Source organism: Mixophyes fleayi, chromosome 6, assembly GCF_038048845.1.
Source record: "Mixophyes fleayi isolate aMixFle1 chromosome 6, aMixFle1.hap1, whole genome shotgun sequence".
In the NCBI taxonomy this organism is placed as follows: Eukaryota; Metazoa; Chordata; class Amphibia; order Anura; family Limnodynastidae; genus Mixophyes; species Mixophyes fleayi.
The window spans coordinates 24,760,651-24,774,617 of record NC_134407.1 but is presented as its reverse complement, the minus strand read 5'-3'; the positions used below and the strand labels follow the sequence as shown (position 1 = coordinate 24,774,617).

At 39.1% G+C, this 13,967-nt stretch overlaps 1 protein-coding gene across 5 annotated transcripts in view; it reads right to left on the bottom strand.

The window, feature by feature from the left end:
- JAKMIP3 (Janus kinase and microtubule interacting protein 3) overlaps positions 1-13,967 on the bottom strand; it is a 114,673-nt gene that overhangs the window by 14,075 nt on the left and 86,631 nt on the right. For 4 of the 5 annotated variants that reach the window (XM_075216040.1, XM_075216041.1, XM_075216038.1 and 1 more), the window contains exons 17-23: positions 12,485-12,550; positions 12,311-12,379; positions 12,150-12,227; positions 11,560-11,763; positions 9,280-9,345; positions 8,037-8,099; positions 5,370-6,193 (exon numbers count right to left, since the gene is read on the bottom strand). In XM_075216040.1, coding sequence (XP_075072141.1) covers positions 8,049-8,099; positions 9,280-9,345; positions 11,560-11,763; positions 12,150-12,227; positions 12,311-12,379; positions 12,485-12,550 — 534 coding nt within the window. In that variant the 3' untranslated portion in view covers positions 5,370-6,193; positions 8,037-8,048. Of the gene's footprint in view, positions 1-5,329; positions 6,194-8,036; positions 8,100-9,279; positions 9,346-11,559; positions 11,764-12,149; positions 12,228-12,310; positions 12,380-12,484; positions 12,551-13,967 lie in introns of those variants that run through there. The other variant, XM_075216039.1, reaches the window with a different exon arrangement.

The window sequence follows — 13,967 nt, the reverse complement described above, 5'->3', positions numbered from 1 at the left end:
AACTAAACAGCACAGAACTAAACAGCACAGAACTAAACAGCACAGAACTAAACAGCACAGAACTAAACAGCACAGAACTAAACAGCACAGAGGACCACCTAACACACCCTCCCTCTACCCTGATCAATGCCCGAGTGAAGATGGCGGCGACTAGCGGGGAATTTATAGGATCCGAGTATCGCGAGATCCGACAACGGGATTATGAGTCAGAGCCTCAGTTTCACTTTTGAATTTGGCGCCAATACCCGGATCTGTCTCGGATCCGACTCGGATCCGCAACGTTCGGGTGGGCTCGGATTTCAGAAATCCGAGCGCGCTCATCCCTAATATATATATATATATATATACACATTTTTGCTGGCCACCATCCTGTCCATCTGTGTGTCCCTGCCTCTCACCTCTTGAATCCTGTCTCTGTCATAGTTTTCCATCCTATCCAACGTCTCGCTGCACTTACACTTCTGCTTTTGTGATCTTATTTTTTTTAATCCTCCAATATGTCTGTCTTATTATTTTGCTTTTTCTTATGTAATCATTGTTATATATTTGCTCTTCTCCCCATTGCACAGCGCTGCAGAGCTAAGTGTATAAATAACGATGATGATAATAGTAATATTTAATAAGAAATCTTGTTCATGGTGAATTTATGAACAAAGGAAATTCTGTGATGACATCACGTGACATCACATATGGAGTGCCGGCCAGTGACAAGCACAGGACACCTCAATCATATAAAATGTGTCTATTGGTAACGGCCCGATGGATAACTAATAGGTCCTTTTTATACAAGATCCATGTATAGCGGTGACATGTGACACTTTAATAGGTCTCCTCTGGTATATAAAAAAGCTAACAAAGGTGGAAAGCAAAAACATAAAATAATAATACAATAGAAAATAGTTTGGTTTTCAGTAAATTGTACTATTTACTTAGTAACTGTAGACATACTGTAAAATACTTCATTTTTGCTTACTTTGTGTAATTTGTACAAATGTGGTATTGTGTTAGCTATAAATTAGTGACAACAGTAATTCTCATTGTTATTATACTTGCCTGATGTTCAACTTATACACAATACAATACTGCTTAGGCAGCTTGTTTTAGGCTGAAAGTAATGACAATGCAAAACCAGTGATATGAACTTATCATTAAACATTAAACTTATCCTCAAAAAAAATCTCCTTGTACAAACTTATACAATGACCCTGAAAGCCAGTCGGAAACTACCCCGTCACTAGTAAGCTCTCTCTCTCTTACTGTTATTCAACTACGTGTAGGCGACAGAACAATGGAAAATATAAATGTCAGTAAAATTGGTGGTTGTCAGAAAACTGTCAAAGAATGTTGTTGTTAAAGAAGTTTTTCAAATATTGTCTATATTGTGGATAGTAAAGTATTTACAACTGATATCTAGCTTCAGAAACCAAAAGTATATTGGTCACTATAGGGCTAGAGGGAAGTGTGCATGAAAGAGGCCATCACTGAATGTACTGCTTGTCCTGTACAAATTATAGCCTTGTCTCATAACGTTGGATCTGGAGGAAGCAGGTTCCCAGTTACTAATCAGGGTAGATTAGAGGTGCAGAGTCTAACGGACCCCCTGGTATTCACCAGGGACCTCCGCCAAGAGGTTTGTGCTTCGTTGCAGGAAGTCCACAGGTACATGGTCAGATAAGGCTATGGTACTAAGAGCTGCCCCTTGGTGTGAGAAGCTGCCTGCCAAGTAAAGCAAGGTCATGAATGACAAACACAAGATGAATCAAACAGGCAGAGGTCTGAATGACTGGGAGACAATGCATGGTACCAGAAGAAGAGTCAAACAGGAGTCAAACATGAGAAGAGTCAAATGAGCCGAGGTTTGGAACACTGGGGTCACGAAGCACTGGGAGATAGGGAAGGGGAAAACCGCTGGAGCTATGAAGACCTAATACTGGCACTGAAAAGTCTAGTTTAAGTAGACATGCCTGATTTGAATCATGCGCAGCGATGACGTTAGCGGTCAGCCGACCCAAAGTTAGAAAAGAACGGAAGAGCTGTGTGCCCACCTGTATACAGTAAAGTGGGGAGCATTGTGGCGGCACGGAGGAGGGAATGTCCAGATGCTGCATGTGGTATGTGACACCCTGTCTACCCTTTCTGCAGTCTTCACTCATATTCTTATATTCATCTGTTGGGCAGCACAGTGGCCTAGTGGTTAGCACTTCTGCCTCACAGCACTGTGGTCATGAGTTTGATTCCCAACCATGGCCTTATCTGTGTGGAGTTTGTATGTTCTCCCTGTGTTTGCGTGGGTTTCCTCCGGATGCTCCGGTTTCCTCCCACACTCCAAAAACATACTGCTAGGTTAATTGGCTGCTTATCAAAAATTGACCCTAGTCTCTGTCTGTCTCCCTCTCTGTCTGTCTATCTCCTTCTTTGTCTGTCTGTCTGTGTGTGTGTATTAGAGAATTTAGACTGTAAGCTCCAATGGGGCAGGGACTGATGTGAATGAGTTCTCTGTACAGCGCTGCGGAATTAGTGGCGCTATATAAATAAATGATGATGATGATGATTCATCTGCATCTCAGAATTTCCCCCATTACCTTTATGGTTAAGTGGACATACTAAAAGGGAAAGTTGTGTTTTGAAAAGTGGAGATGTTGCCTATAGCAAACAATCAGATTCTAGCTAACATTTTATAGAACGTACCAAATAAATTATATACTCATATCATCATCATCATCATCTATTTATATAGCGCCACTAATTCCGCAGCGCTGTACAGAGAACTCACTCACATCAGTCCCTGCCCATTGGAGCTTACAGTAAATTCCCTAACACACACACACACAGACAGAGAGAGAGACTAGGGTCAATTTTTGATGACGGCCAATTAACCCACTATTATGTTTTTGGAGTGTGGGAGGAAACAGGAGCACCCGGAGGAAACCCACGCAAACACGGGAGAACATACAAACTCCTCACAGATAAGGCCATGGTCAGGAATCGAACTCATGACCCCAGCGCTGTGATAAATATCAAAGGCTGAGTATTATTGAGTTGAAAAATACACATGAAATATTAATGAACAATTCATACAACACAAAACAACTGTTTCACTGAATACTCTTAGGATGCGTACACGCACAAGCGTTAAAAATCAACTCTTATTGCTGTGTAGGCAATCTGCCCTTGTCTCATTACTGCATCTCAATGCTGAACTCCATAGTCCAGAAGATTTCATAGCAGTTTCAACATAAGGTCAATTAGCACCCATTAAAAGATTCCAAAAAGAACTAACAATAAATGGATAAACACCCCTGGGCCTGATTCATTAAGGAAAGTTAAGCAAAAGTAAGTAAGTAAGTAAGTAAGTAAGTAAGTAAGCAAGTAAGGCAAAACCATGTTGCATTGCAAGGGGAGGTACATTTAAAATGTGATGACAGATTTATATTTGGGGTAGGGCGTGTCCTAGATCAACTTTAAATTTCAGTTTACAAATAAGCTATCAAGTATTTGTGCGCTACATGATAAAACAGCCAGTATTTTCCTTATGTGCAAAATAATAAATTAATGTGCTTTGCATCATGGTTTTGTCCAGAAAACGTGAGTAAGAAAACTTACTCAACCTTTTGCTTATATTTCCTTAATGAATCAAGCCCTCTCTTTATATGTTAATATCAATCTTTCGTGAATTAAAACAATAGAAGCCTCCTTTAGATAGAAACACAATACTAAGAAATTTACGTACAACACATGCATTTCCACAATAAATAATAATAACTTCTCTACAACAGTGTGTCTGTTTACAATAAGTGTTAGCGTATATTCAGTACTAGCTCCCACCTGCTACAAAGAATTGTGTAACAGGTCAGAGATAATTCTGTCTCAGATGAGCAGAACATTCTCCTAGAAGCATTTCCAGATGAACGGCTCGAGACAGCGGCGGTTCTAACATCATGCCGAGTGACAACTCTGAACTCTCAGGGCTCGTACACACGGGTGTTGAAATACAATGAATGTTTAAAGCGTAGACAAAATTTGGACTTTGTCCTCACCTTTAACAAAACGTCAGAAGTGTTTTCTCAAAGCTTCCATGCAGCACAGTGTACCATGCACTTAATGAGTATTTCCATAGAACTCCATTGTATTTACGAAGCGTAAACACTACGATCAACATCAAAATTGAACTAGGGCAAATTAAAGCAAACACTTGTCAGAGAGTGGGTACAGGTCCCAAAGTTAAACACTTGGGGACTGATTCATTAAGGATCTTAACTTAAGAAACTTCTTATGTAAGTCTCCTGGATAAAACCATGTTACAATGCAAGGGGTGCAAATTAGTATTCTGTTTTGCACATACCGGTAAGTTAAATACTGACTGTTTTTTCATGTAGCACACAAATATCAACTTTAAATTTCAGTGTACAAATAAGTTATCAAGTATTTGTGTGCTACATGAAAAAACAGTCAGTATTTAACTTATGTGCAAAACAGAATACTGTTTGTCTCCCTCTCTGTCTGTGTGTGAGTATGTGTGTCTATATTAAGGAATTAGACTGTAAGCTCCAATGGGGCAGGGACTGATGAGTTCTCTGTACAGCGCTGCGGAATTAGTGGCGCTATATAAATAAATGATGATGATGATGTTTATTTTTGTTTTGTTTTATTTGAAAAAGGAGAAAAAAACAGTAACACAGTCTAAATTTGTAGAAGGATGGTAACACTAGTACCACTGCAGGGGCAAACGCAGGATTTATAGAGGGGGGTTTCCACACCACGCCGCTAGTGGGCGTGACCAGCATGTATGGGGGCGTGGCTATAATTTTAGACAGTGCTTGGCTGCTCTCCAACTCTTCCTATCCCCATAATATACATGGGCAATGCTGTATGCATTACTGTTAGGTGCACGCAGCTCTTCCTTTTCAAGCAGAGCTGTGTGAAGCCGGGGCAGGGTTCGGCCACCTCAATTATACAGTGCCCCAAGCTTGGAGGGGGGTTTCCAGGTACTAGGAAACCCCCCTCTGTTTACCTATGCACTGAATGGTAGGAAAACAAACAATACAGGAGTGGAAGTTACTCAATCAATTTATAGGTTCATAGCAGGTGCTGGAAAGGGCGGGGCTATCCAGCAAAGAACAAACACAGAGAAATATCCCCCAGCACACTGCTATAACCAGCAAAGGAGCCGCTATTTATATTTGTACATTAAAATGTAAAACGGCATGGCCCGGGCTTTCGTTTGATTATACTGCCCTCTTGTGGATGCAGTTGTCCTGAGAAAGGATTATTGGAAGAAATGGTCAACAATGAATTATTGATTAATACCAGTCTATGCTAACAACTGTAGTCGTTTCCAACATAGCGTTTAATAATTGAACATGTCTTACCTTATACAGATAAAAAATATCCCCAAAAATAGTAACATGATTTTCTTGTTTCTTCCTCTCCAGTTTTTTCTCCAGTTTTATCTGTTTGAAATGAGTCTCAGTTGTGTAGTATTCTCACTGTAAGATGTGCTGGGCTCTTGTTCATCAGCTCCACTAAGTTTCTATGATAATCTCTTGCAGGCAAAAATAACATATTGGATTTTGTTCACAATTTGATGCATTGTAGCGTACTGGAAAGACCACCAGCGCTTTGTTTGTGCTTTCTCCATTGGAATAAAGATTTGAATGTATATATTATTTTGTTGTGAAACATATTTATTAGTTGTGGAACACTGCTGTGACTCTGGTTGCACACACCTGGGTGTAAGCTGTGACTCTTTGCTTCATCCTCTGGTACTGTTTGACTTCAGAATATAGGACCAACGTTGGAATAATGTTTGTAGGTTTAATAAAAGATCCTTTTCCATGTAACCTCATATCCTCATCGGTGCACGTGAATGAAGATGGATAGGAGACAAGTGTGAGACAAGAAAGGAGACAGATGCGAGATAAGTGTGCACTTCTTTACAGAAGCAATTTGCTACCTGCTTAGCAGGCAATTTAAGGGCATTCGTTTGTCCTGAATCATTACAATATTCACCAGGCAAAGCTCTCAGATTTCATGTGTTTTAAATTCAGTAACACAATGACTGCTGCAAACCCAGTAGAGCACCACTGCAGCGGAAGTCCCTAAAAATAACGTTTGGCCGTGATATAATATATTTAGTCTTTCGTGCTTCGTTTGCGGGTTTAGTCCTTTCAGTAAAAACTTCATACTGGGCAAGCTAAAGCAGGAGGGAGAGAGAGGGAGAGAGAGATGGAGAGAGAAAGCGAGAGAGAGAGAGAGATGGAGAGAGAGAGAGAGAGAGCAAGAGAGAGAGGGAGATAGAGAGAAAGAGAGGAGCGAAAGAGATGGAGAGAGAGAGAGATTGGGAGAGAGAAAGCGAGAGAGAGAGAGAGATGGAGAGAGCGAGAGAGAGGAAGAGAGAAAGCGAGAGAGAGCAATAGAGAGAGCGAGAGAGCAAGAGGGAGAGAGAGAGGGCGAGATGGAGAGAAAGAGAGGAGAGAGAGATGGGGAGAGAGAGATGGAGAGAGAGAGAGAGATGGAGAGAGAGAGATTGGGAGAGAGAAAGCATGAGAGAGAGAACGAGAGAGAGAGATGGAGTGAGCGAAAGAAAGAAAAAGAGCAAGAGAGAGAGCGAGAGAGCAAGAGGGAGAGAGGGAGAGAGAGGGATGGAGAGAAAGAGAGGAGAGAAGAGGAGAGAGAGAGGGAGAGAGAGAGAGAGGGAGAGAGAGAGAGGGAGAGAGAGAGAGAGGGAGAGAGAGAGAGGGAGAGAGAGGAGAGAGATGGAGAGAGAGAGAGAGAGAGAGAGAGAGAGAAAGAGATAGTTATACATTAATTAACTCCAATAGTATAAAATATAGATTATAAAATACAATAAGCAAAAACAGCTATTTTCCAATTCACTCCAAGTCATATTAAGATTTGCATTTATTTTGTGTACAAATAAGTATTTGCAATCTGTGTCATACATGGGTTTATATTTTATTTTACTTTCCTTCTTTTTTCCTAAAGCTTAACTAACACGAGTGACATTTCACATTATTTCCTTCTGTTTGACGCCTTCCGTTCCATCTTTCCAATTTGTTGATGTGACTACCACACATTAAATGGTCCTTATGCTCGTGGTATTTTCCTCAGAGAAGAAAATCCACCTCAGCAATAGTTCTCAACCTAAAATTCAGACTTTTTTCTTAGAAAAAATTTTGAGGTTTGCTTTTTTTTTCTAGAGATCTGATGAACAATACCCTGTTTTAACTTTAGTTTGACAGAAAATATCTGTCTTCTGTACATTGGACATCTGGAAAAGACCCAAAACTAAACACACTATGGGGTAGATTTACTAAAGATTCTTAAAAAGAAAAGTGGAGATGTTGCCTATAGCAACCAATCAGATTCTAGCTATCATTTTTCTTGTACATTCTAGAAAAGGAAAGCTAGAATCTTATTGGTTGCTATGGGTAATGCCTCCACGTTTGCTTTTTAGAAGTTCTAGTAGATTTACCCCTATAACCTCTTACTTCGTGAACATTTTTGTTCTAACAGGAACCCCAATACCAAATGTTTACTCAACGTTCACAGAATCCTTACATGAGAAAAACATTTTAGTGCACAACTTACAAAACCCAAACAGTAATTCATGAGCTTCAGTTAAGAAACATGGGGCCTGATTCATTAAGGATCTTAACTTGAGAAACTTCTTATTTCAGTCTCCTGGACAAAACCATGTTACAATGCAAGGGGTGCAAATTAGTATTCTGTTTTGCACATAAGTTAAATACTGACTGTTCTTTCATATAGCACACAAATATCAACTTTAAATTTCAGTGTACAAATAAGCTATCAAGTATTTGTGTGCTATATGAAAAAACAGTCAGTATTTAACTTATGTGCAAAACAGAATACTAATTTGCACCCCTTGCATTGTAACATGGTTTTGTCCAGGAGACTGAAATAAAAAGTTTCTCAAGTTAAGATCCTTAATGATTTAGGCCCCAAATGTTCATTATCACCCTGTGTTCAGAAATAGCTCACATACTCTGAAGTGCTGATAATATAAGACTTACCCAGCATGTGATCTAAGACCATAATATAAAAGCTAAAGAAAAAAATAAGAACAAAAATAAAAACTAAAATAAAAGGGAAAGAAACGAGAAGAGGGATTACAATTTGTAACACAAGAAAGTTCAAGAAAGAAGAATTAACCATTTACAAGTTCAAAGCGCTAAACTAGCATTAAACGTAAACGTGAGAATTTTCTCATGCACTCACCGTAACATATACATACATGAAGTTACAACATGTCAACTTATTAAAAAATAAATCACCACCTCCATTACCACATATAATAAGTGCATACCCTACTGTGCCGATTTAGGCAGGACAGTCCCAATTTGGTGGTTTTGTCCCACCATTCCGATTGAAGACAGCTTTGTCCCACGAGTTGGAAATTTGGGAGGAATGTCTCATTCACTGTTGCTCTGCATGGCACTGGTATGTTAAGCAATGGAGGTGTGGGAGGGGAGGAGAGTAAGAGATAGCCTAGCACTTCAAAAGCGCTAGGCACCCCACCCTGCGGTGTGTGACCACACCCCCATTGTGACATGGTTACCTCCCATCATGACATGGCCACGCCCCCTGTCCCAGCGCCACATTTACAAATGTTGGGTGCTATGCAAATGATTCAGCTTTAAAACACACCCCCCCATGTAAACAGCAATCATATAATGTCTTAGATAAGGCATTTCAAATGAGGGGTGAGGAAAGGAAGAGGAACAGGGGAGCACAGCAGCTCCCAGAATCACAGCTCCCAAAACAAATATTGAAAATCAGAAAGGCCAACTTATTCGTTGTCGATTTAGAAAGTGAAAATTTATATTTTAGGATTCCTCAAATATCGAATATTAGTGCAAAGGATTACGAAGAATATCAAACTGAATCCAATACAAAAAAACAATAATTTCCATGTTACAATTAAGTAGGAGGGTCGTAAATAATAACATCAAATTTTTGTTTTTTGTACTACTTTCCTAATGTAGAATATGATATGATTCATTTACACAATCCAAAAATATAACAGTGTGGTGGCGGGTCTCCGAAAACACAAACAATATAACAAGAAAACAATTTACAGGAAAAACAGAGATTAACGCCGATCACAGGAGACTATTTACCTCATGCCTCAGTGATGGGACTAGTTTTTAGTAAATGTATAGTCTGCCTTCAGTCAGCACAACATGGCTGCCTCCGTTGTGTAATGGTGTCAAGTACATGTAAAGAATAGTGCCACTAGCTCCCAACGTTACATACCTTCTCTTCTAACTCTTTTATTTGTCTCCTCTGGAACTCTAATCTTTCTTCCAGCTCCTTTATTCTCTGAAAGACAAAGTGCGCCAATAATGTGAAATAAGGGTCATTGTTTTGGGGAAAGCTAGAATTATGGAAAATTTAAGTCTTCTTCAAAATGGACATATTGACACTGATTTTGAATTGTACTAATTTTGCTTACAAAAAAATATAGTTTATTTTAGTTTTACAGGACACATAATAGAGCCATCTGAAGACACATTTTGCTGTGTTTTCAGAAGTTCCTTCTTTAAAATTGCACAGCATAAAGAAACAAGTGGAGATGCATTTCTGACACTCATTGCTGAGCAAATGTTCTTTAGATCTCACTAGTTTTACTGCCACTGTCAACAAATCCTCTCCACTTAGGAGCAGTGGCACAGAGGCTTTCATTTACACTATGGTCTTTCAGCTAGGAATCCTCAGTGTTGAAGATATAGTAGGCATAAAGCAATCCTGCGTTGTGGCATTATATGAGGGCAGCATGGTGGCGAAGTGGTTAGCACTTCTGCCTCACAGCGCTGGGATCATGAGTTCAATTCCCGACCATGGCCTTATCTGTGTGAAGTTTGTATGTTCTCCCTGTGTTTGCGTGGGTTTTCTCCGGGTGCTCCGGTTTCCTCCCACACTCCAAAAACATACTAATAGGGTTCTCCCCTTGTTTGCGTGGGTTTCCTCGGGTGCTCTGGTTTCCTCCCACACTCCATAAACATACTAATAGGTTAATTGGCTGCTATCAAAATTGACCCAAGTCTCCCTCTCTCTCTCTCTCTGTCGTCTGTGTGTGTATGTTAGGGAATTTAGACTATAAGCTCCAATGGGGCAGGGACTGATGTGAGTGAGTTCTCTGTACAGCGCTGCGGAATCAGTGGCGCTATATAAATAAATGGTGATGATGATTATATGCATGCAGTGCTTTCACAGCTAAAGTGCTCTTGTGTGACAGGGAAACAGTGTTTCCCATTCAAGGTCATTTAAACTATATAGAGGAACATCTTACAAAAATCAGACTTACATGTTATGGGTATGTGCAAATTTCAAATTCATATATGACCATTAGTGTACATATTTTGTGTACTGATAAAAGTAAAATGCACACAATATGGGCACCTTGTCTAGCGCCTTTAAAAGATTCCACTACTAACATGTTCTCATCCTCATATTATGAAGACTAGAGAAACCCAGCTTAAATTAAACAGAAATGTAATGACTAAATGACTTTATTAACAGAATTCAGTAACTTTTATATACACTACATTATATGTAGAAATTTTAACAATGGAGTATAATGAATAAATATCTATATTATATAAATCACAATATTAAAGGAACTAAATAATTTCTTTGTACACTATAATATATGTATAACTTCTTCCATCAAAATTACATTGCTGGGCATGGTCCCACGCACTGACATTTGTAGCTGAAAATTACTGTCACAGTTTCCAGACCACCCAGCAGGTCACATGTACCAGGTCACCCAGCAGGTACACAGGGAGAGTTCACTAACTGTCACAGTCTCCAGAGCAATCTGAAAGTGCACAGCTGTGTTGCCAACTGTCACATTTTCCAGAGGACAATGGTAATGCATTGCTGTAAATGACGGGCGGATGTTTTGCGAAATAACCCTGAAACGATGCAACCGAATGCCAATATTTTTCTGCAAATCTACAGACAAAGACCTTTAATTTGGTATATAGAAATAAGTCACTCATAAAAGTCGTACTTATGCTATTAATATATAGATTTTATGTTACTATTCTTTATTCACCAGTAAATGAAGCAAAACATATCACATGTTCTGATTCCTGAAACCTTTTATCCTAAGTTTCTTCATCAGACTCTATACCAGTCCTCAGGGCCACCCAACAGTGCAAGTTTTCCAGGTGACAAGTGACTTAATTAGCAGCACCTGTGGATCCGCTACAATGTGTCAGTCAGTAATGAATACACCTGTGCTCCAGCAAGGAGATATAGAAAACATGTCCTGTTAGGGCTTCCTGAGAACTGGATTCAGAAAACACTGCTCTATACAGTCTTTATTACACATTGTACGTTAGTAAAAAGCGTACATTTCCTCAATACAAATAAATACAAAATCTATTCTCAGGGATCTTGCAAGGTTATTAAATATCTCAGCATTTAAATGTTTGTTCTGTTTTTCCATTGCGATTTTGTTTCACCTATTGGTGTAACTTGTAAAATCATGGCTTACTAGCGGATTTAATACAGTCATTCTTGTACCTGCTGCGCATGTTGAATTATCTCCATTCGCTCGCGCAGAATCTGGGCGTCTCTTTCCCGAAGTTCACTCATCACCTGTCGCTTCCACTGCTCCACTGCGCACTTCAGTTTCTCACGCTCTTCTTCAGAAATGATATGGGACATCTTGGCTCCGCTCTCCTGCTGTAAGGCGTCATATAACATGGCCTCCAGCTCCAAGATATGCTTGGAAGATAAAAATCTATCCCTTAGTAACAGTAGAAGAATCTAGTCTTTTTTATAAAGATGTATATATATATTAGATTGGTAACTGGCGTACTGACCGCTACCCTGCAAAATTCAGATCCCCGTGTACAAACCCACAAATCTACACAGTGCATTTCTGTACAGCAAGTCTGCAAAGCCGTCAGTGAAACTCTGCCTATTCAAGTAGAAAACCACAACCTGAACTCTATAATGACAATCTTTAAGCTGTACTCTCCATGTAAACCACAGGTAAATCAATTGTTTCATGCATGAGCTTTACATGGAGCACAGTATTATTCCTTAAATGGCACATTCCTACACACAAGCTTACACATGAAGGTGTAACCTTAAATTTTAGGAATTACCTTGTGAGCCTGATCCATTGATTTTTTCCGGAAGTCGAGCTCTTCTTCCAAGTATCCTTTCTGTCTTGTGAACAGTTCCTATGTGGAAAGAAATGCAATCAGAATGTGAAGAGTTCTGCCGGCTACCTAATATTCCACAACTATAGGCCTATGGCTCTTACTTTCTCATGTTCAATATCCACCATCTTTTGCTGTAAGGCAGACTCGGTCACCTCTATTTGCTGAAGCCACTAAAAAAAATGTTAATATCACGTTAACCATAGGCTAAGATAATTACAGATCATTCATTATAAATTCTAGATACAAACTTTTTTGGGGGGGAGAAATTCACTTACCTTTTCTGCCAAATTTAGCACTGTTCTAGCCTGGATTACGACCACCTGTTCGTCATTTGCCAAGTTCTGCACCCAAAGTACAGGACAGAGGTTAGTGTAATGCAGAAAGTAAGTTCTTCTTAAAGAATAACTCCGCCTAACACTAAAAATGTATTTTCAGCTGGAGTTCAATAAGTCAATATTATCAAATAAAATTTCACTTAACGTGGAGTGCCCATTTGCCAGGTCAGTGGTCCCCTCCGTGGCTTTTTATAGCCCCATGGTTTTTTCCTCTAACTGCTAAGTCTATTTGAAGCAGCGCCTGTAGGTGCCCATGACCCTCCCCCCTTGTGAACTCACCATTTTTGCATTACCACTCGGACTGTTTTCAAATGGGCCAAGCTGTAGGAGGAGAGAGTAGTGTGTGGGATTGTTACAACCACTCTGATGAAATAGCCTAAGGTGTGAATAAATGCGTTAGGCTAATTTATTTCTATTTTAGGATCTATTCCTGGTATTACTGAGACTACAGACAGCTATACTATCTCCTTTCACTTGTGATCATTGTCTGCAGAACAGAGATTTTACGAACTACTGTGCAAACAGCTTAAACATTGGCAGACTGCACTCATTAGCGGACTGGTGAGAACGATAAAGCCCTTCAATAGCTATCATCAATTTCCTGATACAAAGAATTGAGACAGATTGTTCCTAAAGGAGATATTTATTATCTTGATACATACCATCTATTAATATCTCCACAAAATAAGCGGGACATTTGTTCCTATAAAGACTTTTTACTATCTATCAATTCTCACAATCCAGATTTACATACAATATTTGCTCCAGTGAACTTATTATAGTGGGATATAGGTCTATTAAGTATTAAATTATAAATTAGACCAATGTGTCGTAGCTCCATCTAGATAGATTCCATAATCAGGGGCCTGATTCATTAAGGATCTTAACTTGAGAAACTTCTTATTTCAGTCTCCTGGACGAAACCATGTTACAATGCAAGGGGTGCAAATTTGTATTCTGTTTTGCACATAAGTTAATTACTGCCTGTTTTTTCATGTAGCACACAAATATCAACTTTAAATTTCAGTGTACAAATAAGCTATCAAGTATTTGTGTGCTACATGAAAAAACAGTCAGTATTTAACTTATGTGCAAAACAGAATACTAATTTGCACCCCTTGCATTGTAACATAGTTTTGTCCAGGAGACTGAAATAAGAAGTTTCTCAAGTTAAGATCCTTAATGAATCAGGCCCCAGATGCTTAAACCTAGTTCGTTCCTAGAAAATAAATGCATGTTTTTTTTATATAGACTAATAATTTTAATTGAATGTTATAATGCAACTATTGACTTTTTTCTAGACTTATATAAAGGTATTATTGACACTAACTAATACTATGGCAATGATATCAGTACTAATAATGTTTATATATATATATATATTGTGGTGGGTTCAGGCACAACCAGCGCAGTCTCTTCTATT